Consider the following 26,008-nt stretch of genomic DNA (forward strand, 5'->3'; position numbering starts at 1 on the left):
ATGTCCGATTCGCCTTTCCCGCCGGGAGGACGCCCCACCCCGTCCTGCCGCCAGAGGGCGCAAGAGGCAAAGCCGTGGACGGGAGCTGGGCCTCCAAGTGGTCATTGTCCGCAGTCCTTGCTGGTCCTGCCGGGCACGTTGTGACTCTCCGCCCTTTTTCACCCTGTGTGCCCTCACCCCAGCTTTTCAGAGAGTGGACTGAGGCTCCGAGAGGCTGACAGCCTCCGCTGTCAGGGTGGAGGGCAACGGCACTGCCAGACCCTGCTCAGTAGGACTTGCTCCCAGCCACAAAAGAGACAGTGAGCTCCCCGTGCCATGCGGCATTCAAGTAGGAGCTTGGCAGCCACGAGGCCAGAGATGACCTGGGAAGGATCCCAACCCTGAGTGAAGTGTGAGCCCCTTCAAATCTGTGGTTGTGGTAATAGGAGGCCCCTGACCTGACCCTGGGGCAGTGACCTGACCCTGGTCTGTCTGCAGCAGTCAGGACCAATGGGTTTTTGTCCTTAGCCCTTGGTTCCAAGTCCTGGTTTTTGTTTCAGGCCTGCTCTGCCCTCCTGGAGAGTCCAGCACACTTAGGCCCCTGGGAAGCCCCTTCCTAGGCCTGTTGTGTCCCCCAACAAGGCTCCTGGGTGCCCCAAGCTTGGCTCCCCTGCTCCTCTGCCACTCACACCCTCTCTGGGGTTCTCCAGTTCTTCAAGAAACCCATGGAGACACCCCTTTGCTGCCATCATGCACTGGGCTTGGCCCTGAGGAGCCCCCAAGCTGGGGAAGACAGAGCTGGACATGTACACCCCCAGCCCTCTGGGTCAGTGCTGGGCTGGAAGAAGGGATGGGGTGGAGGGACCCCAAACGGGAGGAGGATGGGGAAGGCTTTTGGAGGAGGGGGCATTGTAGGTGGCCTTGAAATGCTCCAGTCCTCCAGGAGGAGGGGCTGCCATTGTCCCCACGTCTCACATGGGCAAAAAGGCTCAGAAAGGCTCAGAGGAGGTGACGCGACTGGCCTGAGGTCACACAGTGAGAGGGTGGCAAAACTGGGTTGGTGACTCAGGGTTCTCTAACCTTGGGGCCCCTCCCTACCCACTGGACCACACTGTCCTTGCCATGGAAGGTCCTTCAAAGGCTTCGCCACTGACATTCTGGGAGAAGAAGCGGAGGAGTGGAGGCGGCAGCTCCTCCACCCCCTCTTCCCACTCTGCCTCCCCACCCACTCCCATCTCCCAGGCCCCCTTCCCAGTCCCCCCAACCCTCCCCTCCATGTCCAACCTCTTATTCCAGCAGCTGAGGGTCTCCTCATCTGAGAAGACCAAGGTCGAGACTCGTGATGGCCCTGCTGGGGGACACAACGAATGACGTGGGAGGTGCTGATCAGAATAGGAAGGGGACTGGGGGAGCCCAGAGCCGGTGGGGAGGCAGGAAGAGGAGAGGGAGCCCCATTGGTAGGGGGTGCGGATAGAGGGTCAGGGTGCATGGAGGTGCAGCCCAGCCAGCTCAGCTCCGCCAGGCCGGCCCTTCCCACCACACCGCGACTGCTCCCAGAGCTGGCCCAGCTGCCACCCTCACGTAACCAGAGCCTGCCTGTTGCATCAGAGGCGGAGGGCAGCCGCGGGTAAACAGAGCAGCCCTCGGAGGGCCCAGGCTCCCCAGCCGCCTTCACGCTCCCTGAGCCCTATTCTGCACCTTAGAGCCAAGGCGGAAGCCCCTTGCCTGGCCCGGGCCCTGGTGTGTCCTTGGGCCACCTGAGTGTGTGGCACTGAGCACTGGGTGGGGGCCGGGGAGACTCACTGATGACACGGTGTGAACCCTGGTTTTTGTGTCCAAAAAGAAAGTTGTGCCCAGAAGAGAGGCCCAAGCTGCCCATGTCACAGACAGGTAAACTGAGGCACAGGGAGAGGCACGAGCCTCCCAGATCCCTTGTTCCCTGTCTCGGGGTCCCCCATACACTGACATCTCCCCACATGTGTCTGCCTGAGTCCAGGGGCCTAGTCACCTCTTGTCTCCCGAGGAATTGCACACCAGGCAGCCACTGCAACCCACCTGCTCTCCTCGCTGCATCTGCCCCTAATGGATGGCCTCCTCTCCCCTCTGAGCCCCTGCCTGCCCTCCCACCTTGATCTGCTCCCACCTTGATCTGCTCCCACCCTGATCTGCTCTGTGGGCTTCATCTCCCTCATCTTGCCCCTGTCCCCCACTAAGAATGCTCCGTGCTCTTCCTCTGCACCTCTGCAAGTGCCGTTCCCTCTTGAGAAGCCTTTCTCCCAATGGCAAACTCCTACTCATACTTGAAGGCCCAGTACAAATGCCCCCCTCTTCTGGGAAGCCCTCCTTGCTCCTCTGGCACAGCCCTTGTCCCCAGTTCTGGCCTGTCCCAGCCTCCCATCCCTTCCTCTGGCCCCAGCCTGACCTTGCAGGGCTGGGGGAGTATGTGGGCTTCTCGAGAATTGCCCAGTCCCGAGCCATCTTCATCTCGTAATTCTTTTCCCATCGATTCACTCGTCAAGGCCCCTCTGATCCTCCTCTGGGTCTGCCTTGTGCGGGGAGGTGCTGGGATCCTGGGGGAGGGGGAATTTAGACTCTGGACTGGGGTCCAGTCCTGGAAGAGCCCCCACAGCTGATCTTTGAAGTGAAGGAAACAGTGGCCAGGAGGGAGAGGAAAGGACAGGGGCATGGCTGTGGACGGGGCACAGGGCAGGGTCGTTGGACCAGCAGCAGAGGGTCGGCCATCTTCCTGTGGAGGCACAGCAAGGCCACACAGGCCAGCCCGGAGTCCTTTTCTGTAGTCCCTCCGTTTGGGTGTGAGCTAGGGTCAGCGTTGCCTGTGAGCAGTGGGAGAGTTAGGGTCAGGGTAACAGAAGGGTCAGGGGTCAGCAGTAAGGTCAAGGGCTCCTAGCGAGGGCGGGGTATGCCTGGCCGGTCTTATCCAGCCCCCCCACTATCCCCTCCCCCGCCCCGTCCTTCTCCCCTCATTATACATGCCCCCCACCAGTGTCTTCTGAGTCCCAGCCCCTGAACTCCTGGGGCGGGGCCACGCCCAAGTGCCCGCCCATTACACCCCCACGGCAACGCCCTCTATGCAAATAATCTGCGTGGCCCAATCAGCTCCCGGGGGCGGGGCCGCCCGCTCGGAAGGCATCCGTGGCCGCGGGCGCCGAGAGCTCTATGCTGCCGCCGCAGGTCCCTGCGCTCCGCGTCCGAGGGCCCGGCCGAGCAGGTGCGTGTCACGTTGGGTCGAGACTCGTGCGGTGTCCTCTGAACGGCTTCTGTGGGCTGCATTGGGTTGGGAGGTCCGGGTGTGCTGCTGTCGTCCCGGGGTTGGGTGTGCTATGAAGGAGCTGTGTCTCCCAGGAGTACGTGCCTGAGGGGTGCGAGCATGCAAGTTGTGTTTCCGAGAGTTGTGTGTCTGCAGCAGTGTAAGTCTGAAGAGTGCGTCCAAGGGATTGTGTTTCTGAGTCTGTGTGCGCAAGTTTTGTGTCTAAGGGGTGTGAGCCTGACGGTTGTGTGTCCAAGGAGTTGAGAGTCTGATGGTGTTGTGAGTCTGAAGGGGTGTATATCGAGGGGGTGTGTGTCTGAGAGTTGCGTGTCCAAGGGGTTTGTGTCAGGTTTTGATGTGAGTTGGAAAGGTTTTTCTTTTTCGTTTTCTGTTTTTTTAGAGACACAGTCTTATTCTGTCACCCAGCTGGAGTGCAGTGGCACGGTCATAGCTCACAGCAGCCTCAAACTCCTGGGCTCAGACGATCCTCCTGCCTCAGCCTCCCGAGTAGCTGGGACAGGCATGCGCCACCATGCCACGCTAATTTTTTTTTCATTTTTGTAGAGATGGGGTCTAACTACCTTACTATGTTGCCCAAACTGGTCTTCAACTCTTGGCCTCGAGTGATCCTCCTGCCTTGGCCTCCCAAAGTGCTGGGATTACGGTCATGAGCCACTGCGCCTTGTTGAGGAGTTCTGAGCTGGAGAATGGTGTCTCCAAAGATGTGGTGCCATGGGCCCTGTTATGTGTCTGTGAGCTTTGAATCTGAGAGCTGCGGTGTCCCGCTCTCCTGATGCGCACCCCTTTGGCAACTGTGCGCAACCCATGCCTTCCTTCTGTGGATGTGCCCTAGTGTGTCACGGCAGGACAGTGGGCACAGAGCCCCAGGATATGAGGGGGCCACAGCTGCCAGGGCCAACTCTTCCCCATGCCTCAGTGTCCCCATCTGGGACTGGGGTATAGGAACAAGAGTCACAGCCTTCTGTAGCTGTCAGCACACAACAAGCTAGTGGCAGCGTTACTTTCGCAGACATGGCCCTCCCTCCCTGACTCTCTCAGGGTCCAGGGCTGTAGATGTGAGCAACACGGGTCCCTGGCCACTCCCAGCCCCCAGCTGCAGACCTGAGAAGTCAGAAATAGCTGAGGGCTTGTGCCTGGCCTGGCCAAGAATTGTCACTGGGGAAGGTCAGGACCTCTGGGCACTTGGCATCCGGAACAGGAATGCTCAGACTCTTGGAGTGAAGGAAACTAGGTTCAAAAAAGTATTTGGACTTCCAAAGACCAGCGTTTGAGGTTTGATTTCCAGAGGTCAAAGGGGCTTCCTGAAAACGCAGCCTGTCTCCCTCCCGTGCCCTACCTGTTGCCCACCGCCTGTCTGAATCTTGGCCTCCAGCAAACAGAATTTCAGGACCTTTAGGGGCATGGGGTCTCACCGGCCAGAGCTGGAAGCAGATTTGTGGAAGGGAAGATGGAGCCCAGGTGGGAACACCCAGGCCCCACAGAGAAAGTGGCTCAAGGCCACTGCTCAGTCCCCTGAGAAAACGGAAGCCAGGGGTGAGGGGCCCGGCTTCCTCTCCCTCCCCTCTGTGTGACCTCCAGCAGGTTGCCTCCCCTCTCTGAGCTCCGTGGCCACTCCTGTGACCTGAGCGAGTGGAGCCCAATCTTGGCTTCCCATTTCCAACTAATGATTTGGTTAAATCACGACCCGGCCAGGTGGACGTCTGGAAAATGCAAATGAGGAGGAGAAAGAGAATTAAAATCATTCATCGCCCCGACTTGGAGGCAACGAGTGTAGACGTGTTGGGGTCTGGTCTTCTGGAAGATTCGAGGCACATATGCACCTGGGGACAGATGTCATTTTTTCTGAGAGGCTTAGAATGTGTCTGGGATCCCTTAGAGGTCAGGGAGCTCACCCTAGCCCCCACTGGTGAATTCCCATGGGGTGCGCAAGGAGGTTGAGTCCCGTGTCTCCACCTCGCTGGCCCGGCATCTCGGGGACTCATGTGGCTGCCCTGACACCCCCGGGCCCAGGAATGAGTGTCTTGGAGTCTGATGGTGCCCACTTCCCAGACTGGGTCGGCAGTGATTTGGGATGTGGTGATCTTGGGGTGCAGTGGGCTGGACCAGACTTGAGTAGGGATGTGGGGTCTCGCCATGTGGCCCCGAGAAGCCTGCCTCTTCCTGTGTAAAACAGAGGCGACCGTCTCCACTTCCCGGGCTGTCTGTGGGTCACCCAGGTCTTGTGCGAACGTGAATGAGGTGGGGCGTGCACCCGGGTAGACAGTAGGCACTCGCTAACAGGAGGTGCTGGCAGAACCGTGAGCAAGCGGAGATGCCTGTGAACCCCTCCGGGCCCGTTTCTATCCCACCATCCACCAGCGGCTGTTCTCCTCCAGATCCAAATTCACCCAAGGTCACGGTGGGGCCCGGGCAGGGGAGCGATTGCGGTGGGTTGGAATAAAGTGTCTCACCTGCTGCTGTGGGCACGGGCCCGCTACGTCCACTGTCCCCACCTGCAGCCTGGCCTGCTCCAGGCACCATCCCTGCTGGGCACTGTCCTGACCCCCTATCTCAACAGGCCTTTTCCCCACGGCAGCCACAGAGCCTTCTGAAAATCCTGAATCAGACAATAGCCCTCCCCTGCTCACATACCTTGCATAGCTCCCCATTGCTCTACAGTCCACCCCCCTCATTCTGCCCCGTGAGTCCCCTTGCAGCCTCCCTGCCTCCTGTCTCCACCTGCCCCAGCCACACTGGCCTTCCCTGCTCCCAGTACCCACCCAACCACATTCCAGCCTCAGGGCCTTTGCACCTGCCATTCTGTCCGTCACATCCCTACGTGGCTGGTGTCCTCTCATCCTTGAGACCACCCCTCTTCAGAAAGGCCCTCCTGGCCCCTCTGTCACAAGCAGCTCATTCCCCTGCCTTGCTCTGCTGCCTCTCCCTGTTGGATTTGTTGCATGCAGACCTCTGTCCCAGACACGGTTATGTGTCTGTTGCTGCCTTCCCTACCAGAATGCGCAATGGGGAGGCCAGGCTCTGTCCACTCCCTGTTCCTGTGTCCCTGCCACCTGGTGGCTCCCAGACATTTCGGGGGGAAGATATTGTGAGCTAGCAATAGCCTAAAGCCCCATCTCGGGGTCCCTGCTGGCTGTATCTTGGGGCTGCCGGGCTGTGTGCAGGGTCCCTTCCACCCAGCGCTGACAGATGTGTTAATTTCCCAAGCAGGGATTCTTGGGCCTCTGGGGATGAATTTCTGGGGCCCCACAGGGAGATCTTTCTCTGGAACAAAGAGAGGGAAACCTTGGGCTGTCCCTGCAGCCGCCACTGTGGCTCCGGGGACATTGCTGGGGGCCTTAGGTGGCCCTGGTCTCCAATCTGCATGGGACAGCAGGGTCAGATTCAGAGTGTGGGGTCTCCCCTCGCTGCAGGGGTTGGGGTCCCTCTCTTGGGAAGGTGGGAAGAGGCGGCAGGCCTCAGCCTGCAGTGGCGGTGACAGAGGAACTGGCCTTCACGGCAGGCGAGGACACCTGTGCCAGGCCAGGTTTGCCATGGGTGGTCTGTGGCTATGGTTTCCTTCCAAGCTGGGCAGTAGGGCCTTCAGAGGGTCAGTTCCTTGGCCCAAAATGATCAGAGTCACCAGCACTGACCCTTTGGCTGTTTTTCTGTGAACGTTGTTTAGAGCAGGCGTCTTAAACTGATGGCCCGTGGGCCACATGGAGCCTCGAATTTGTTGTGTGAGCCATGAGATAGCTAAAAGAAAACGGAACAAGTTGCTGGTGTTTCTTCTGCTTGTTAAGCAGTTGTTTGCGCGTTCATTCGGGGAAGGGTGATTGGAGGCCGACTGTGGGCCAGGTGCTGGGGAGACTCGATCCCTGCCGTCGCAGAGCAGGACGTCCTAGGGGGGCAAGATGTTGCCCTAGAGGGCAACATAGTGAGACCCTGTCTCTACAAAAAAAAAATAGAAAAATAGAAAAATAGAAAAAAAAATAGAAAAATTAGCCGGGTGTGGTGGCACTTATAGTCCCAGCTACTCAGGAGGCTGAGGCAGGAGGATCGCTGAGCCCAGGAGTTGGAGGCTGCAGTGAGCTGTGATGATGCCACTGCACTCCAGCCCAGGGTGACAGCAGAGTTAAGTGCAGAAAGAGTTGAATTCTGCCTGGGAATCCCTCCAGAAAGAGGGGTTTCTGCAGATCGCTGTAGGCAGACTGGCAAGCCAAGAAGGGTGTTTCAGGGGAGCGCACAGCCCAGGCAGAGAGAAAGGGATGGAAAGCGGCAGCTCTGTGTGGGGCTAGTCTAGCGCATCAATCAAGTGCCCCAAAACGGGCAGAAGCGGGGTGCTATTTGCTGGTAGACGAGACCTTTCCGAGTTGGGGACAGGTGAGTGGGCGCCTGGAGATTTCGCTGGAGCCCGTTGTACAAATGGGGAAACTGAGCCCAGAAGGCGTCACACAGTGACAGAGTCGGGATTCAAAGCCTGGACTAGCTGGCCCCACAGCCCCAGCCCTGGCCTCTCAGTGCGTGGCCACCGTGGGCTCCCGGGACAGCGTGTGAGTCCCCGTCCAGGCCCTGCCCCTATACCGGGCACCTTCCCTCCCAGGAGCAGGCCAGGGGGCATGTCTGGAGGCCTCAGTTTCCTCCTGGGCCTTAGTGTCCCCGTGGATGCCAGAGGAACCTGTGGACAAAGGGTTCCCCATGGGGCCTTCTCCAGCTGGAACATTCTGGGATTCCCATATTCGAACACGACTCACAGCCTAAAACACTGCCCCCAGCTCCTAGCTTGCATCTGTCCCCTGGGGGGTGCCAACCGCCCAGCCTCAGGAAGGAAGGCGGGGGGCATTCCACTGCAGAGACGGGGCCCTCCCTGTGTCTGGGGACCCTGTGTGTAGTGAGGAACCAGCACGAATTTGGGGGATCTGCACGTGTCTGGGAGGTCTCCATGTTGTTGGGGAGTCTTTATGTAATCAGGGGTCTGCGTTACCTTTGGGGGGATCTATGTGCTGCTGGAGGATCCGCGTGCGTTGGGAGGTCTGCGTGTGCCTGGGGAGCTGGGTGTATCGGGGGTCTAGTGTGCAGACAGATTTGTATGTTTGGGGGTGTATGCCTTTGCAGAGTGGTGTGGGTTTGGCGTACTGTGGACCGCGTGTGCTTTGGGGACTTTTGTATGAGGCATCCCCGTGTGTTTGGGGGATCCACTGTGTTTAAGGCATCTGTGGATTTTGAGGGGATTTGTATGACTTTGGGGGTCGCTGTGGGGGCAATGTCCCTACCTCCCATTATGTCCATACAAGGACAGAATGACCCCCAAACCCACATGCTCCTGCCCCTCAGCACCCCTGAACTGGGTCCCCCATCCCAGGGTGGAGGAAGAGGTGACCCCAAGGCCTTCTGGGAGGGGTCAGGCCCCACGACCATGACAGCTCCCTGAATCTACAAAGCACCGACTGCGACGCACCCCACTCACAGCTCAGCGAGGTGGCCCCAGCCTCTCCCCACGGCGTGGGGCTCCGGGGGCTGCTGGGGGCGGAGCCAGGTCCCCAGGGAAGGAGGCGGCCCGGGCTCCAGCTGGGGAGGGAGGGTCGTGGGCAGCTGGGGTCGGCGCCGCGGAGCCCCCGAGAGAGAGGGAGGGTCCCGGCTTTCCAAGGGGCTCTTCCTGTCGCCGGTAACGAGGTGCTTGGGGAGCAGGTGATGAAACCGCAGCCCGGGTTGCGTGAGGCGGGGCGGAGCAGCGCCCCCTCCCCGCTCGGCGCCTCCCGCGGGCCCTCCCCGCCCCCCGCCACCCACCTGCCTCTCACTTCTCCTTTCCCTGCCCGGCCCGCCAGGCTGTGGCCTCCCTGCGGGCTCAGGGCTCTGGCAAAATGACTCTGCAACTCGTGCCCCCTCTGTTAGAGCCCCGCCGGGAGCCGCAAAAGGGCCCATGAATCCTTCCTGATGTTTCCTCTTAGGCCCCTGCTGCAAAGCCTTTGAGGTTAGGGTCCCGTGACCCTTTTGATGAGGGAGGAAGCAGGGGTCCGACGTGGCTGAGGGTGTCGCCGTCGTCTTGCACGATGGCACACTGACTCAGCGTCCCCACTTCCAAGGCCAGGTCCCTCTTCCTTCTGGCTTCTGGGAAGTAAGAAGATAAGGTCGACAGACCCTCCTCCCTCCCTCCTCCCCAGCTGGTGGGAGACGGATTCTCACCCTAATTTATCGGTGAGGAAACTGAGTCTTCCCATAGGTGAAGGGTTGACGGGAGGGTGGGATTCACCCCCTCCATTACCTGGGGGCCAAGAGACCTCGCCAGGCTGGGGAGGTGATCGTCTATGGCTTGAAGGACCTCGGAGTGGAGTTTGTTGATTGACTTAGTGACCACAGATACTGCCATAAAGAATTTATGATGCATCTGCACTCCTGAGATCTTCCTTTGTCCTCCCAGCTCATTCTCACGCCCACAGTGCTCAGGCCCACTCCTCCCCTACCCCAGACATGTGCCACCAGCTCATCCTGCCCCTTTGGTCACCAACTGATCAGCCCACTTGCCACTGATCCAGTTGCCACCTCCATCCTGGTTCAAACTCCACGTCTCCCACTGGACACCTGCCCTGGTCTTTTCCTGTCATCTCGCTTCTACCTGGACAGACCCTGATCACCACAGCAGCCATGAGAGTGGGGAGCTTTCTTTTTTTTTTAAGACAGGGTCTCACACTGTCTCCCAGGCTGAGTGCAGTGGCATAATCATAGCTCACTGTATTCTCAGTTCCTGGGTTCAAGCCATCCTCCTGCTTCAGCCTCCTGAGTAGCTGGGACTGCAGGCGTGCACCACCACACCTGGCTAACTTTTTTATTTTTTGTAGAGATGGGAGTCTCGCTATGTTGCCCAGGCTGATCTTGAACTCCTGGCCTCAGCCTCCCCAAATGCTGGGATTACAGGCACGAGCCACCACACCCAGCCCAGGACCTACCATTAAAAAGGCAACAGGCCCAGATGGGTGACAGAGCAAGACCCTATCCTTAAAAAAAAAAAAAAAATCCCGAGTCACTTCTCTAATCTGCAGTCATCGTTGGTCTACTTAAGCTTTCTACTTCTTTTGAGGTCGGCGTAGCTCAGTGGTTGGCACAGGTCGATACTTAATAAATGCTAAGGATGAGAGTACAAAGAAAGGGTTGGGGAGGTGCTGGACTCTCAGCTTCAAATGCCTGCCCCCCACTCCCTCTGCTCAAGCCCCATCCAGTCTCTGCATCTGGGTCCAACTACATGCGTCCTCCCCTGGGAAGCCCTCTTGGGTTTCTCCTGTCCTTTCTTCCCTGCTCCATCCCCTGGCCAGTGGGTCTGCCTCTCTCTGTCTCTGTGCTGGGCAGATGCCACATCTCTCTGCTTTCTGGCTAGACAAGGCAGGGAGGCTCTATTGGTGCAGAAGAGGCTTCTCCCACCTCAGCCTCCTCCCTCGTGCCCGGCACATTCAGCCGCCACCTCCCCCAGCAGTTCCGATCACACCAACATCTGGAGAATGGGCTGCCAGGGTCTGTCTGCGGCTTCGGGGCGGGGATTTGCATGTGAGGACAAATATACACGCACGCCCCAGGCCCTCCGCCTCCGCATACCTTGCCTGGCCCTTCACACCTGGGCCCAGACAGGTCTCCGCTGAGTGGCTGGATTTGCATGCGCGTGTATTTCTGGGCAGGGTATCAGCTGGGGAGTCTGAGAGGAAGTTGTTGAGGGAAGCTGGGGGTAGGGGGTCATTCGTGTCTCTCCTGACCTGCTCCACTCACCACATCTTCCTGGCCACGCCTGGGCCTTGTTCAGGGGGGCTTCTAGTCTGGGGGAGACAAAGCTGGGGATATATACCCCCAACCCCATGTGGTCAGAACTGGAGAAGGAGAATGGGGACTGTGGGAGTCCAGAGGAATGGCGTAGAGGGCTTCCTGGAGGAATGGATTTTTCAAGTTGGGTTTTGATGTGTGAATAGGAGTTGGCCAGGCGAAGAAGGAGAATAAGTGCCTTCTAGGCAGAGATATTTATCAAAGGGAGAGAGAGGTAGGCAGGAGCTGATGTGGGCAGTGGCCTTGAATGCCAAGCTGAGTGCTGTGACTTTCTCGCAAGGGCAGTGGGGAGCCATGGAGAGCGTGTAAGCAGGGTCAGGAGTGTCAAATCCCTGCATGAGCTCATCAGCACCTTTCAGGCCTGGCACCAGAGTTGATGGAGGGCCCCCTGGTATTCTAGAGGCACCAAAATGCCCTGGAGAACAGTGACTTGAAATGCAAGGCACAGGCCTAGCACAGAGGGCCCTGCCCTCAGTCTCTGCCCAGACAGACACAGTCCTGGCCTCCTGTCCGGCCTCCTGCCACCTCCACCCTGGTTCCCGACAGTCCTGTACCCCGTGGAAGCCACAAGCTGAGTCTTAAAATGATAAATGAAGCCCCATGCCTTCTTGTGTCAAAACCCCGTCACGGCCTTTCATCACTCTTAGACCAAAACCCACAGCTGTCCCCAAGCTCGGAAGGCCCAGAGTGGCCCAGACTCTGTGGCCTCTTGCCCTCCCCCCTCACTCCATCCTTGTTGCTGTTTCTCACCCCTCCTCAGGGCCCTCGCACCTGCTGTTCCTCCTGCCTGGAACTCACCTCCTGTCTCAGCTCTCGGGTCTCGGTTCAGAGAGACCCCCCGACTTCCTGGCTCCCGGGCAATCCCCCTGTCATGTGACCCCTGCCCTAGCCATAGTGTCTGTCTCTAAAATGGGGACAGACTGAGAAGGGGCCAGACTGAGAAGGGGCCAGAGTCAAGTCTTCTAGGCCCAAGAGACTCAGGTCCAAGCGCTGGCCCAGGCCCTGCTCTCATGGGACCCCGGGGCATGGGGGGCGTGTCCGGAGGGACCTCCGGGCCAGTGTGCCCCTCCAGACCCTAGGGACCCATCAGGGTGGGGGCCATCCCAGCCGTGGGAACGCACCCGATTCCGGCCAGGGATTAAAATTAGCCCGAGAGGTTAAATTTAGCATGTCGAGCTGGAGCTGTGTGGCTGGGGCTGCCAGCCTTAGATCCGCGTAGCCGTGGTGGCTTAGAGGCCCAGCCCAGAGAGGGCAGAGGGTGGGCCTGGGGTCACACAGCAGGCCACATGTGCCAGCCAAGGTGTCTCACACTTCTGCGCCCTGGGCCCCTGGGATGATGAAGGGTCCTGCCCAGACTGCTTGGGCTGGGGGTCTGGGAAGCAGCAGCTATGACGGCTCCTGGAGAAGGACCTGAATTTCTTGGGAGCTCATTGCCAGGGCTTGTGGCAGGCGCTTGGCAGGTCGTGCTCTCCTTGGGGGTCTGCTACGCGCCCGGTTCACAGAACGGCAAACCTAGGCGTAGGCAGAGGCTGCCCACGGTGAGCGCCGCCCCGAGTGAGGGTCCGGGGCAGCAGGAGCACAGGCCCACGTGGCCGTGGGGAGGCCACTCGCCCGAAGCCTCCGTCACCTGTGACACGGTGGAGGCTGGGAGGTGGAGTGTGGTTGTACAGTTGACAGAGGGGGACGTCCCCTTTGGGTCGCAGGGGCCTGGGGTGGCTGTCTGCTCAGTGGGGTGGCGGCTGCAGCTCTGTTAAAATTTTTTTAACAAAAATAGTTTATAATCATTAAAGGGGAAAAGTTAGAAAATTCAGATAACTGAAAAGGAAAAAGAAAAGGAGTGAAAACGTCACACAGTGTGTGACTCCACTGATGTGAAATGTCCGGAACAGGCCAGTCCACAGAGACAGGAGCGGATCGGTGGCTGCCAGGGGGTGGGGGAGGGGGAGTGGGGGGTGACTGCTGATGGGGATGGGGTCTCCTTTTGGGGGGATGAGAATGTTCTCGAACTAGATAGTGGTAGTGGTTGCATAGCATCGTGAATGCACTAAATGCCGCTGAATTGTATACTTTAACATGGTGAATTTCGAGGCCAGGCATGGTGGCTCACGCCTGTAATCCCACCACTTTTGGAGGCTGAGGCAAGAGGATCCCTTGAGACCAGCCTGGGCAACATAGCGAGACCCCAACTCTACAAAAAATTAAAAAATTAGCCAGGTGTGGCGGCATACGCCTGCAGTCCCAGCTACTTGGGAGGCTGAGGCGGGAGGATCAGTTGAGCCCAGGAGTTGGAGGCTGCTATGAGCTACCATTGGGCCACTGCACTCCAGCCTGAGCGACAGAACAAGAACCTGTCTCTAAAAAAACAAAACAAAACAAAAGTGAATTTTATGTTATGTGAATTTCACCTCCATTCACAAAAACAAGGCAACCCACTCATGATCCTCCACCTGGCAATGACTACTGCCGCGAGCATTTCCTTCTAGTCTTTTTTTCCAATCTCAACGCAACGTTTTAATCTACGTCTCTTTGTAAACACGGGCCTCGATCTTGCTTGCGGGGCCTGCCGTGGTAGCGAATGAGATGCCCCCACCGTGCGTCAACTCAGCATGCGCGGGCACCTGTGCGCGTTCACGGTCACGATCACGGTCACGGTCAGCGGCTCAGGTCACCGATTCAGTGACTGATGTTCACGGAGTGCCGCTGGGCGCTGGCATCGCACCAGCCTCCGATCCGGCCTATGGAGGACGCCAGGCTGTTGCCGGTGTTCATAAGAGCAGCATGTGTGTGGCGCCTGCTGTGTGCTGGGCAGACCTGAGCGCCTCGCGTGGCTTAGCCATGTTATCTCCAACAACACCGGGCAGTGCACGCCACTACTATCCTTGCTGCACACATGGGGAAACTGAGGCCCAGGGAGGTCAGGTTCACCTGAGGTCCCACGGTTGCCAGCTCATGTTGTTTCAGACCCTGGAGTGGGGCGTCTGTGCCATGCTTTTCCATCCTTGGTCAGCCTTCTCCTCGTGGGGAATTGCGCCTGGCAGGGGCGGGCAGAGGACAGGAGGGAGGCTGGGGTACCTATCCCTCCCCACTCTCCACCCACCCACAGGTCCTCTCCCCCTTCACCCCCAGACCAAGGTCACTCTGCCCAACCTGCCAAAGATGGGGAGGAAAAAAATCCAGATCTCACGCATTCTGGACCAAAGGAACCGGCAGGTGAGTGCGCAGGGCGGAACAGCAGATGGACAAATGGCATTCCCGGCAGGGGGCGTGGCTGAGGCAATGGCCTGGCCATTTTGGGAAACTGCAGGGACAAGAGGACGCGTGAGGAGCCTTGATGCGGTGTCCGGCGTCTGAGATGGAGGGTTTGCTCATTTTTATGATCATTTATTCATTTATTCTTCCCGATGACTGGAAGCCCAGTCACAGGGGAGAGGAAACTCACACGGACACACCCAGCTCAGAGGGCTGGCCCAGAGGGAGCCACAGAACTGCGGAAACCGAGAGAGAGAGTGTGGGTTCTGCTTGGGAGGCCAAGGAAAACTTCCCACAGGGGAAGGGACATTTGGGTTGGGTTTTGAAGGACAATTAGGAGTTTTCCAGGTTGTGCAGTGAGAAGTAGAGCGCAGCCAGAAAGAATAGCACACGTGAAGGCATGGGGTCATAAGGCATATTTGAGGAACACTTAGGCCTCGCCACCTCCCCCACGACACCCCAAATCCTTTTCTTCTCCTCTCACCTGCCCCTGTGGGTCTGGGTCCAGGTGACGTTCACCAAGCGCAAGTTTGGGCTGATGAAGAAGGCCTATGAGCTGAGTGTGCTCTGCGACTGTGAGATCGCCCTCATCATCTTCAACAGCGCCAACCGCCTCTTCCAGTATGCCAGCACGGACATGGACCGCGTGCTCCTGAAGTACACAGAGTACAGCGAGCCCCACGAGAGCCGCACCAACACCGACATCCTCGAGGTACCCGGGGCCCTTCTCCCCAGCCCCACGGAGCCCAGCACACTCTGCTCCCTCAGAGCCTAGGGACTCTTGGTTTGCACAAAAGACGAGCATTGCAGTCTGGCTTCCCTGCTGGTAAAAACAAGTCTGGGGCGGTGGAAGGTCCCCTTTGGGGGCAGCAGAAATACAGCACATCGACCACTGTGCATGGAGGTCTGTCTGCAAGCCCCTCGCACGTGTCACCTCATTTAATTCTGTCGCCCGTTCTCGGAGGAGTTCTCAGTACCTCTGGTCACACAGTACATATGCGGAGGGGGCAGAATTTGAACCCACGTGTGTCTGTCCCCAGGGAGTGTGCTCTTAAATTTCTGCCATGATAAATGGAGAGAGAGAGACAGAGACAGAGACTGAGAGAGAGACACACACACCGAGACAGAGAGAAACAGAAACAGACAATAAAAGGCCCCACGAAGCAAGTGGACCTCGCCGAGGCCCTGGCGTGTGTCTGTCTGCGCTGCTGCGTCCTTGGGAGAGAGAGACCAGAGTGGCCCTTGCGGTAGCGGGCTCAGTCCCCACACCTGCTGTCGGGGGAGGGCAGGATCACTGTCCCTGCCGACGAGGGAGTCTTCGCCCAGGACAGGAAGGACCCAGTGGGCTGGGCCTGGGCCTGGGGGCTCCTGATGTTTCGGAAGTTGAGGGAGAGTCAGCAAAGGAAAGGCCGGGGCCCGGGCGTGTGTGGTTCTGTTGTCCCAGGGAAAGGCAGCTCAGGAAATCCGCTGACATTTATTAAGCAGCCACTGCATACCAGGCTCTGAGGCTGCACGTGGGGGCAGAATGGAGGTCCCTGAGTCACATCCAGGGGCAGCATTAGGACAGCGACAGCAGGCCTGGGTGGATCTCAGCTTCTCCTGTGTGACCTGGGTGGGTCCTTGGCCTCTCTGGTCCCAGGGCAGGACACGCCCTTCCTTGCACACAGGTGGAAATTGCTCGATGGCAACTCACTAGGGATTTGGCTAATGAGGTTTGGCTGGAGCAGGCTGTGCCCACATTCTACCCCAGCCGCAGAGCTGGGTGGGGAAGGCCTCTCCCTGTCCCACACCTGGGGTAGTGGGGGAGGGACCACTCTGTTGTCTCTTGTCCTGACAGACGCTGAAGCGGAGGGGTGTGGGCCTCGATGGGCCAGAACTGGAGCCAGACGAGGGGCCTGAGGGGCCGGGAGAGAAGCTGCGGAGGCTGGCAGGCGAAGGGGGTGACCCAGCCTTGCCCCGGCCCCGGCTCTATGTAAGTGACCCCCTGCCCCACTGTGAATGGGGCCCTCCGCCACCTCCTAGGCCCAAGTGGTTGCAGCTGGTACTGAGAGAGGGACTTAGAGCCAGGGAACCTGGAATTTGGAGGCAGGTCTCTGCCTGGGTGGGCAGGCAAGACTTCCTTGAAGGACGGGCATTGTAGCTGGGGCTTTGAAGGATAAAGAAGAGTTCAACAGGCAAACAGTTCCTTCCTTCTTTATTTCTTTGATCAAACACCCCAGGCAGCTCCCTCAGTGCCAACTCTATGCTGAGCAAAAGGCCTCAGCTCTGGACCTAGCTGTCTTGGACAGACAGAGCCAGACACGGGCTCCCCCAGCTTGTGGGGTTAGGCCAGAGAGAGGAGGAGATAGGGAACCCTAAGGGAAGAGCGGCAAAGGCTTCCTGAAGGAAAGGTAGAGGCTGGCCTTTGAACTCATCGGGATTTTCTCCCTTGGACTTGGCACCTCCATTGGCACCATCCTCCCACCCATCCCCCTCTTGGCCCACAGCCAGCAACCCCAGCTATGCCCAGCCCGGACATGGTGTACGGGGCATTGCCCCCCCCAGGCTGTGATCCCAGTGGGCTCGGGGAGGCCCTGCCTGCCCAGAGCCGCCCGTCTCCCTTCCGGCCAGCAGCCCCCAAAGCTGGACCCCCAGGTGAGATGGGGCACAGGCCCTGGCAGGGGGCAGTGGTAGGGGTCCCGGGGGTCGTCTGGGTGGATCTGGGCTCTGGCACTGCCTGCGGCCCGCGTCACCTCTAAACCTCAGACGTCATCGGCTCACATGGCCCGGGTGCCCTCTTTCTGGGGGTCCCCCCCTCCCCAGGCCTGGCACACCCTCTCTTCTCGCCAAACCACCTCACCAGCAAGACACCGCCGCCCCTGTACCTGGCGGCAGATGGGCGGAGGCCAGATCTGCCTGGTGGTCTGGCTGGGCCCCGAGGGGGACTGAACTCGGTGAGTGAGGGGACGGTGTGGCGGGCTGATGGGGGCAGGCAGGGCCGCCTGGGTGCGGGCCTCAGATGACCCTTCACCCTCTGTCCCTGCAGAGAAGCCTCTACGGTAGCCTGCAGAGCCCGTGCTCCGCTGCGGCCCCGGGAACCCCGCTGGGGAGCTTCCCCTTCCTCCCTGCAGGACCCCCAGGTACACCCCCACCCTCCCTGCCCGCCGGTGGCTCCATACTGTCCCCGCCACCGGAACTGGAAACCGGCGCGTGGGGTGGGTCAGGGCCTCAGCCCACCCTTCCCCCTCACCAGAATACGGCTTGGGAGACCCTCCGCCGCCCCCTGGCTTGCTGCAGTCCCCCACGCTGGCCCCGTGGCAGTCCTCCCGGGGAGACGGGCCCCCTGCCGCCCCCGCGCCGCCCAGGTAAGCGCCCGGACCGTCCCGCCTGCTCAGGACCGGCGGGTGCTCGCGAAGCCCCGGCCGCTGCTGACCCCTGGTGGCCATGCCTGGTACTGCGCACCCCCCGCCCCCGCCAGGCGACGGTCCCTAGCGCGGGTGTGTGTGTGGCTATTTTGGAGGCCCCAAGAGGGACCGCCACCCCCTCCTTTCCCAAGGTCCTCCTGCCGAGCCTCTGCCCACGCTGCCCCCCCTCCCTGGCTTCCGTCCCTTCCTCGCCGAACTCACGACCCCCTTCTGTCTCTCTCTCCCCCCGCAGCGGGGGCCGCAGCCTGGGCGAGGAGGGCCCCCCCACCCGCGGCGCCTCCCCGCCGACCCCCGCAGTCAGCATCAAGTCCGAGCGCCTCTCCCCAGCCCCCGGGGGCCCCGGCGACTTTCCCAAGACCTTCCCCTACCCCCTGCTCCTCGCCCGGTCCCTGGCAGAGCCGCTGAGGCCCGGGCCCGCCCTGCGCCGGCTGCCCTTGGCCGACGGCTGGCCCCGGTAGCGGACCCGAGGTGGCGCCGGCCCATCCTGTCGCCGAGCACGGCGAAGGCACGTGGGGACCCAGCCTCCCTCCCGGCCTCTGCATTAAAGACCCACCGCTTACCGCCCCTCCGCGGTGGGGGCCTGGAGGGGGGCGGCTGGATTCGGATCCGCTCGAGGGGGGGGGTCCCTTTTCCTCCGCCCTGAGTGTGTATCCACCAATAAAACACGCGTGACTTCCATGGAGGAGACTGTCGGGGCTCAGAGACCTCCCCCCCGTCACCCCCCCTCCCGCGGCGGCCTCATTCTTGCCTTGTCTTGGTTTGGGGTGCCCACTCCAGCCCGCGGTGTATCCGGGAGAAAGGCTGGCGGGAGGAGTGGGGAGAGGACAGGGGAGGAACCCTGCAGCGGTCACCAAGGAGCAGGTGACACAGCTGGGGTCTCTGGGGACAGCATAGAACAAGGGTGCTTCCGCTCCAGGTGAGGGGCTAGGCTATTTACCCTCCAACTCCCCACAGTCACTGGCCAGGGCTGCTCCTGGGAGTGTCCCATCGTGGGGTCAGGGGTCAGCCCCCAGGCTGTGCGGCAATGCTGGAAGCAGCTTGAAATCTCCAATGGCGGGCTACCTGCGCACACTCAGGGCATTGCTTGGTAATCTTTTAAATGATCCTATCTCTCAATCCCTTGACCCCGCAATTTTGTTCCACCCAAGGGACAAAGGAGAAGAAACCCACTTTGGAGTTGCACGCTGCCACCACTTGGGCCTATCCTGTGTCAGGGCGCACTTCGGCATCCAGGAGCCGGGGAGCGCCCAGCAAATAGTCAAGGTGCAGCAATGTCCACCCACCCCCCTCAAAGTGGTCTCAGTGGGATGTGGTTTTTTTTGAGACAGAGTCTCGCTATGTTGTCCGGGCTGGTCTTGAACTCCTGGACTCAAGAGATCCTATTGCCTCAGCCTCCCAAGTAGCTGGGACTACAGGCACGTGCATCCCGGCTTTCAGTGGGATTTTTTTTTTTTTTTTTTGAGACAGAGTCTCACTGTGTTGCCCGGGCTAGAGTGAGTGCCGTGGCGTCAGCCTAGCTCACAGCAACCTCAAACTCCTGGGCTCGAGCGATCCTCCTGCCTCAGCCTCCCGAGTAGCTGGGACTACAGGCATGTGCCACCATGCCCGGCTAATTTTTTCTATATATTTTTAGTTGGCTGATTAATTTCTTTCTATTTTTAGTAGAGACGGGATCTCGCTCTTGCTCAGGCTGGTCTCGAACTCCTGAGCTCAAATGATCCACCCGCCTCGGCCTCCCAGAGTGCTAGGATTACAGGCATGAGCCACCGCGCCCAGCCACAGTGGGATTTTTATAACACTCAAGATCTGATTTCTGCCCTGTCCTGACCCTCACTCATCCTTAGGAGGAAGCTGAGCTCCTCGGCTCCCCTGTCCCCACTCTGTCATGTCCCGACCTCTGTCCCCCTCCACCCAGTCCCCTAGAAACACTTGCAGTTCCAACATGCCACCATGTTGGTCCTTCCTCCCGGACCACTTCCCTCAACTTGCCTCCTTTTAAAACTCCTTCCCACCCTCCAAGGCCCGGCTCCACGTCCCCTCCTCCAGGAAGCCTTCTGTAGTGTCCCCAGCAGGGAAGAAGCAGGGGACCACATATTTGAACAGGAAGGTGGGAAACATGAGGGTTGGCATCAAGGTTTATAAGACCTGCCTCCAGGCCAGGAGCGGTGGCTCACGCCTCTAATCCCAGCACTTTGGAGGCAAAGGCAGGAGGATCGCTTGAGACCAGCCTGGACAATATAACGAAACCCCGACTCTATAAAAAAATTAAAAAATTAGCCAGGCATGGTGGCGCATGCCTGTAGTCCCAGCTACTCAGGAGGCTGAGGCGGGAGGGTCGTTTGAGCCCAGGAGTTCAAGGTTGCAGTGAGCTGTGATCGCACCACTGCACTCCAGCCTGGGCGATAGAGAGGCCTGTCTTCATAACAAAAAACAAAACAAAACAAAACAAATCCACCTCCTCCCATCACTCTGCCAGCCAAGATCCGAAGCTGATTGGCCAGCTCAGCTCAGCCAGGGTGGGCGGGGCACCTTGCCTGACAATGTCACGGCCTTTCTCCCTTGTGTCACCGCAGTGCTGCACAGAGGAGCCTCTTCAGTAAAATCCACCACCTTGCATTCCACCATTAGCAGATGCAGACCGAGACAGTGGACAAAAAGGGCCAAGACTATGGCCCCGACTTCTTTGAGGGGTAGGGGGACGGTAAAATATGTAAGTGACAGAACCTGTTTCGGAAGGTGAGGCAGAGTATAGGGTGTCACCCACATACCCATGCCAGCCCCAAGCTGGGTTTGTCCTGCGGGATCTTCCCAGTCTGTGACACTCTCATTCCCAGTGAGGCTGGCCCCTTGGGACCTCAGTTTCCAGGAGAGGGACACGACATGATCAAAACGTGCACGAGCCCCCTCCCTGACCCCTGTAGCAGGGCGCTGGGGGCTGGGGAGCCAGCGTTTGCAGGTGCGGTTACTCTGCGGGTGCGTTTGGAGGACAGCTTGAAGGTGGGGTGAAGGGAAGAGGGTGCCATGGGTGACAGGAAGCCCTGCCCTGGTGGGGGCCATGGAGGAGCCACGTCCTGCGCTGGGGAAACCTGCAGGGACGGAGGCCGGCATTGGGGGCATCAACGCCTCCGGAGAGTGTCCGAGTTGGGCTGAAGATTTCTGTCATGCAGCTCAGACTGGGCCCTTACATCCTCTCCACCTGGTGCCTCCCCACTGAGGAGAGGTGAGTCACTGTCCCCACTCCGGTGATCAATGGACTCGGGAAGTGCCCTGGGGAAACTGAGGCATAGCAGGAGAGAACTCCTTCCCAGATCTCTGGATCTCACCGCCATGGTAAACAAGAAACTTGGCCAGTCCCTGAAGTCAATGCCCACAGGCTAAGCACCCAGTGTGGGGTTCATTAAAATGTGAGCTGCTTTCTAGGGCTGGAGGTCCCCAGGCCATCGATGAGCCTGGTTCAGCTTCCCGTCCCCAGGAGACTGAACTTTTACTATGTGCCACAAGGTGGCGCTCAACGGTGAGCTTTGGATTCAGGGCTTCCCAGCCAAAAGTAAAAAAAAAATAATAAAATAGTAATTGTAATAAATAAATGAAATCAGTTGGGTGCCTGCAATCCCAACACTTTGGGAGGCCGAGGCGGGAGGATCTGTTGAGACCAGATGTTTGAGACCAGCCTGGGCAACGTAGGGAGACCCCATCTCTACAAAAAATAAAAGAATGAGCTGGGCTTGGTGGTGTCCCCGGGCAGGAGGAGTGCCTGAGCCCAGGGGTTCCGGTCTGGGCGATGGAGTGGGACCCTGTCTCAAAAAAGTAATTAAATCTTTCAGGGGCCCACCCTATGTTTTCAGGCTCTGCACCTGAGAACCCACAAGGGCTGTGTCACATGTCATGTGTGTCTGTGCTATAATTAGACATGTAGAACTCGAGGTGTCCTGGACCACAAGAGGGCAGTGGACAGAGAACCAGGTTCCAGCAAGGCCTTCGTGGTCAGCCCCCAGCTCTGTCCCCTTGTGAAGGAGAAGGAGGGAGGGTCGTGTGGAATTGTCCTACAGCGCTGAGCCATTTGAAAGACATCCACAGACAAGGACGCCACAATAAGGTCAACCACGGTCGATGTCACTGTTAGAAGGACCCCAGGGGCTCAGTCACTGGCTGGAAGCGGGAAAAGTGGTCCAGGTACAAATGCAGCGACGGAAGACAAGCACTGGGGCATCCGCAGGAGATGTTGAGGGAGGCGTTTTCAAGACCCCCATAAATAGAGACCCAGAAATGTTGAATGAGCGTGTGGACCTTAACGTGGTCAGAGAAGGTAGCATGTTTGGTGCGGACAGGCACGGGGGCATCCGAGGTCAATGAGGGAGCGTGCGATACCCAGTGTAGCGCAGACAACGCGGACGTGCCCAGGGGGCGGTAAGAATCAGGGCAGGGCCCGTGGAGGACAGGCAGCAGGCACGGCCTGTGTAGAGAAGAGATGCTGAACTAGCAGTGAAGACCAGAGGACGCGGAACTTCCAATGCAGAAGTGACCACGTGGCACATCCACTGTGGACGAGGGAGGGGGGAACGCGCAGCGTAGAGCAGAGGTGCTGAATGAAGGATGAACACTAGAGCACGGGGAGATTCCAGTGTAGGACGGCGGCACTGAGCAAACGATGAGGGGGGGGTGCACAGAAAGTCCAATGCAGAAGAAGAGACTTTGGCTTTTGCTCTCAGCGAGGTGGGAGCCATGGAGGGTTGTGAGCAGAGGGGGTGTGCGGTCTGGCTCAGGTGTTCACAGGGGAACAAGCTGCTCAGGGGAAAACAGCTGCGGGGGATGCGGTGGGGGACGGAAGCCAGAGACCAGGGAACAGGTGACTGCAGGCAAGCAATGACAGAGGCTGGACGAGGCGCAGGCTGGGAAGGGGCTGAGGCCGGGCTGGACTGTGATTACACTTGGAAAATGGAGCCATCAGCCCCGTTCATACGTGGGGTAAGGGAAAAGTCAAGACCAACTTAGGAGTTTGTGGCCGAGCCCCTGGAAGTTGGAGCTGCCTTTTCTGCAATGGGGAGGTGGCAGTAGGGCAGGTCCAAGGGAAGACGCTGCACCTGCGGCCAGATTCCCGTTAGTTGCCAGTAGACACCACATGGGGGCGCTGAGTGACACCTAAACTCATGAGCTTGGGGGCCCAGGGAAGAGATCAAGGTGCGAAGCAGAGATTTGGGCCTCTCAGAACCTCAGTTTCTTCATCAGTGAAATGGAGACAATTGTTCTGCTACCCAGTCATGCTGGAGGGAGTACATGAATCAGTCCCCCGCCCCAAGCCAAATGCCCCTTTTCTTCCTTTCTTTCTTGGTCCCCCTCGCCTGGCACCTTTGACTTCTTCTCTGATGCTCTCCCTAATCCCAGCTTCTCTGGATCCTATTTGCATACTCTGACCCTGAGGGGCATCTTGTCGCCCCCGTGTAGGTCCTGGGAAATCTCAGTGACCCCCACTGCCACTGTCACCCACATTCTGTCAAGGGGACACTCTGAATCCAGAAGACCGAAGTCACAAATACCCTGCAAACAGACATCCACATGTGCTCATAAAGGCAAGCACAGCCACAGAGACAAGGCAATGAACTGCACCCTCATAAAGGCCCTCGGACACCCAGTCATACACAATCGATGTCCATGCTCAGGGAGACACACTCATCCAGGGAAACACAGATGGCAAAACTCAGGCACTTATGTACTTCAGAAGCCCTTTCCTCTAAGCCGTGAAACACTTCAAGAACATGAGATTCCAGAGGCTGACAGCCAGTCCTTGATCCAGCCATGCCTGAAGCTGACCCCACCTCTAGCGTTTTCTGTTACATGAGCCAAAAACCCATTTGAGTTGGATTTTTTTTTTTTTTTTGTGGAGCACAACAGAGTCCTGGCTGATAAAGATGAATAAGACACTTTCCAGGTGAGAAAGATTGAGGCATCCTTGGAGGTATTCCAAGACAGGGGATATTTACAAAGGCCTGGACGTATGAGATAGCCTGGCAGGTGGAAAGCTGTACTATAGTGTGTACAGTAAAGTGGGAGGCAGATTTAAGTCAGGCAGAGGGGTCTGAATTCAGTCTTTGAACACTCAGGAGTTTACAGTGGGAGCCATTGAATGTTCGTGATGGGGGGACGTTCAACACTTAGAATTGTCCCTCACTTGACTAGCCTTAAAACAAAGAAAACAAAAAAATCCTGTCCTTCTGGGGACAGTGAGTGGGTGAATGTTTTCTCTGCAGACCTGCAAGATGGGTGTAGGTGAGAAGACAGCCTTAGAGAGGTCGGTCAAACAGGCTCTCAGATACAGCCCAGACTCGGAGCTCAGAACCAGCGGGTCGGAACTACAACTTCCAGCATGCAACGCGAGCAACCCTATTCCCTGCGATTTGCCGTTCAAAACCCGATGATTGGCTGCATGAGCTGCTCGTCATACTAGTATGAGGCTCTGATTGGTCGAGTTCCCGAGGAGTGACCCGAGCCCTAGGCCTGTGGGTCTGTGCACTGGGCTCCAGTATGCGACATGGTGAGCGAGCGTCCTGCGGCGCGGGGTGCTTTGAGAGGTCGGGGTCCAGCCGAGAGGGACCAGGGAGACGCCGATGGGATGGGGTCCCTTTGTGGGGATTGGAGGCTGTGAGGGACGTGGGGTCACACTGAGGGCCGTGTGTCCCTCTCTGGGGGCCCTGGTCTCACGGCAGGGCCTCCGAGGGAGCCGCCGGGGGTCGTGCCGACGGGACTGGAAGCCCCTGAGCGTTCTGGGTGTTCTCATCTTTGGGGATCCCTTAGGGGCCTGGGGTCCTGCCTAGGGGTCGTGGTCCCGCAAAGGGGACTGGGACCTGAGCACGTTGAAGCCCCGCGAAGGTGGTCTCGGGTCCTCTTGGGGCCCATTCTGCTGACAGGGTCCTGCAGGAGGCTGGGGGTCTCCCTGAGGGGTCCGGCCTGGGCGGAGGGAGGGACAGGGAGCTGGAGGGGGGTCTGGCCCTGCTTGCGAGGGATCCCTGAGGAGGCGCGTTGGTGGTGGGCCTGGAGGAAGTGCATTAATAAATGGGATTGTTGAAAGTCGTTCTGGGCCGGGGTGCCGGACGCTTGCAGCAGGTGAGGGCCAGGGCTCTTGGGAACCGGACGGAGGAAAGTTGCATTGATTTTAGTAGGATTCTTGGGTTCAATGATTGTAAATCCAGAGAAGGGCAAGGAAGGGACATGGGCTGATAGAAGGCTCCAGAAGTTCCTTGGAGATGTCTACAGAGCGTTGACCCTGAAATGGGAGGCCGTTGGCGGGTGGGGCCATGAGATACATCCCTGGACTGACCTCAGGAGCCTGAGCTGGAGGGACGCGACCCTCCAGCAAGGTCTTCTCCCCAGGAGGTTTTGGAGGTGACAAAGTCAGCGATGGAGAGCCCGCGGGTCCAGTGGGGCCTCTGAGACCCCAGTGGTTGACATAGGGAGGGCCGGGGAGACAGCCGGGCAGTGAGGCCGGGTTGTCTCCAGACCGGAGAGAAACAGGCTGGAGCGTGTCCCGAGGCCCTGATGTTCAGACAGCAGCTGGTGAGAGGCGCTAGGGGGCGTGGAGGGGAGGGATCCCAGGAGGAAGGGAGGACTTCGGAGAGGCCTGGCCCACTGGGTTTGGAGGAGCCCTGGTGGACCCCCAACCAGTCTGCACTTGGGTGCGGGGGAGGGCGAGCAACGAGGATTTGGAGATTAGGATCACGGTGCCTCCCACCTCATTTTATTACTGAAAGAAGATTTCTTTTTTCAATTTCCAAGTCACAGGCATAGAGAAAATGTCCCGTAGTCGGTTATTGCAATGATGGACTTCTCAGCACTCCTTGTGAATTGCAGCGAGGCCCGGCATCCGTAACACTAGAGCTTTTCCTGTTAAAGTTAGCTTATTTATGCCCGATTAAGGGATTATGTTAATAATCAATTCATTTTACTATTTAAGTAAGCTTTATTTCATTTTAATTGTTGGTTATAATACCAGAAGACTAGTAGACAGCTCTCCTGAGCACATAATTTTACATAATTACATAATTACTGATAGCAAATGGGTATTTACTGCACTCAAGCAGGAAAACCCAATTTCAGCTTCAGACTGATCCTTCTAAAACGTTTAAAAATAAGCGTATGGAAACGTGTTCTGAATTAGTGTTTAAAAGGTTGTTATGTAGAACTTGGTAAGAAAATTTTCAATTTAAAATAAGTCATCCGCTGGGCGCGGTGGCTCACGCCTGTAATCCTAGCACTCTGGGAGGCCGAGGCAGGTGGATCGCTCAAGGTCAGGAGTTCGAGACCAGCCTCAGCAAGA

At 58.4% G+C, this 26,008-nt stretch overlaps 1 protein-coding gene across 1 annotated transcript; it reads left to right on the forward strand.

Annotated features, from left to right (window-relative positions):
- Positions 1–3,129: 3,129 nt before the first annotated feature.
- MEF2B (myocyte enhancer factor 2B) lies at positions 3,130–18,382 on the forward strand. Its single transcript, XM_012654139.1, has 9 exons — positions 3,130–3,208; positions 14,174–14,257; positions 14,805–15,008; positions 16,134–16,268; positions 16,783–16,930; positions 17,099–17,229; positions 17,322–17,415; positions 17,529–17,640; positions 17,933–18,382. The coding sequence occupies exons 2-9, from the start codon at positions 14,204–14,206 to the stop codon at positions 18,156–18,158; spliced, it is 1,104 nt and encodes a 367-aa protein (XP_012509593.1). The 5' UTR covers positions 3,130–3,208; positions 14,174–14,203; the 3' UTR covers positions 18,159–18,382.
- The last annotated feature ends 7,626 nt before the right edge of the window (positions 18,383–26,008 follow it).

Source organism: Propithecus coquereli, unplaced genomic scaffold (genome assembly GCF_000956105.1).
Source record: "Propithecus coquereli isolate 6110/MARCELLA unplaced genomic scaffold, Pcoq_1.0 Scaffold438, whole genome shotgun sequence".
NCBI classification, from domain to species: domain Eukaryota; kingdom Metazoa; phylum Chordata; class Mammalia; order Primates; family Indriidae; genus Propithecus; species Propithecus coquereli.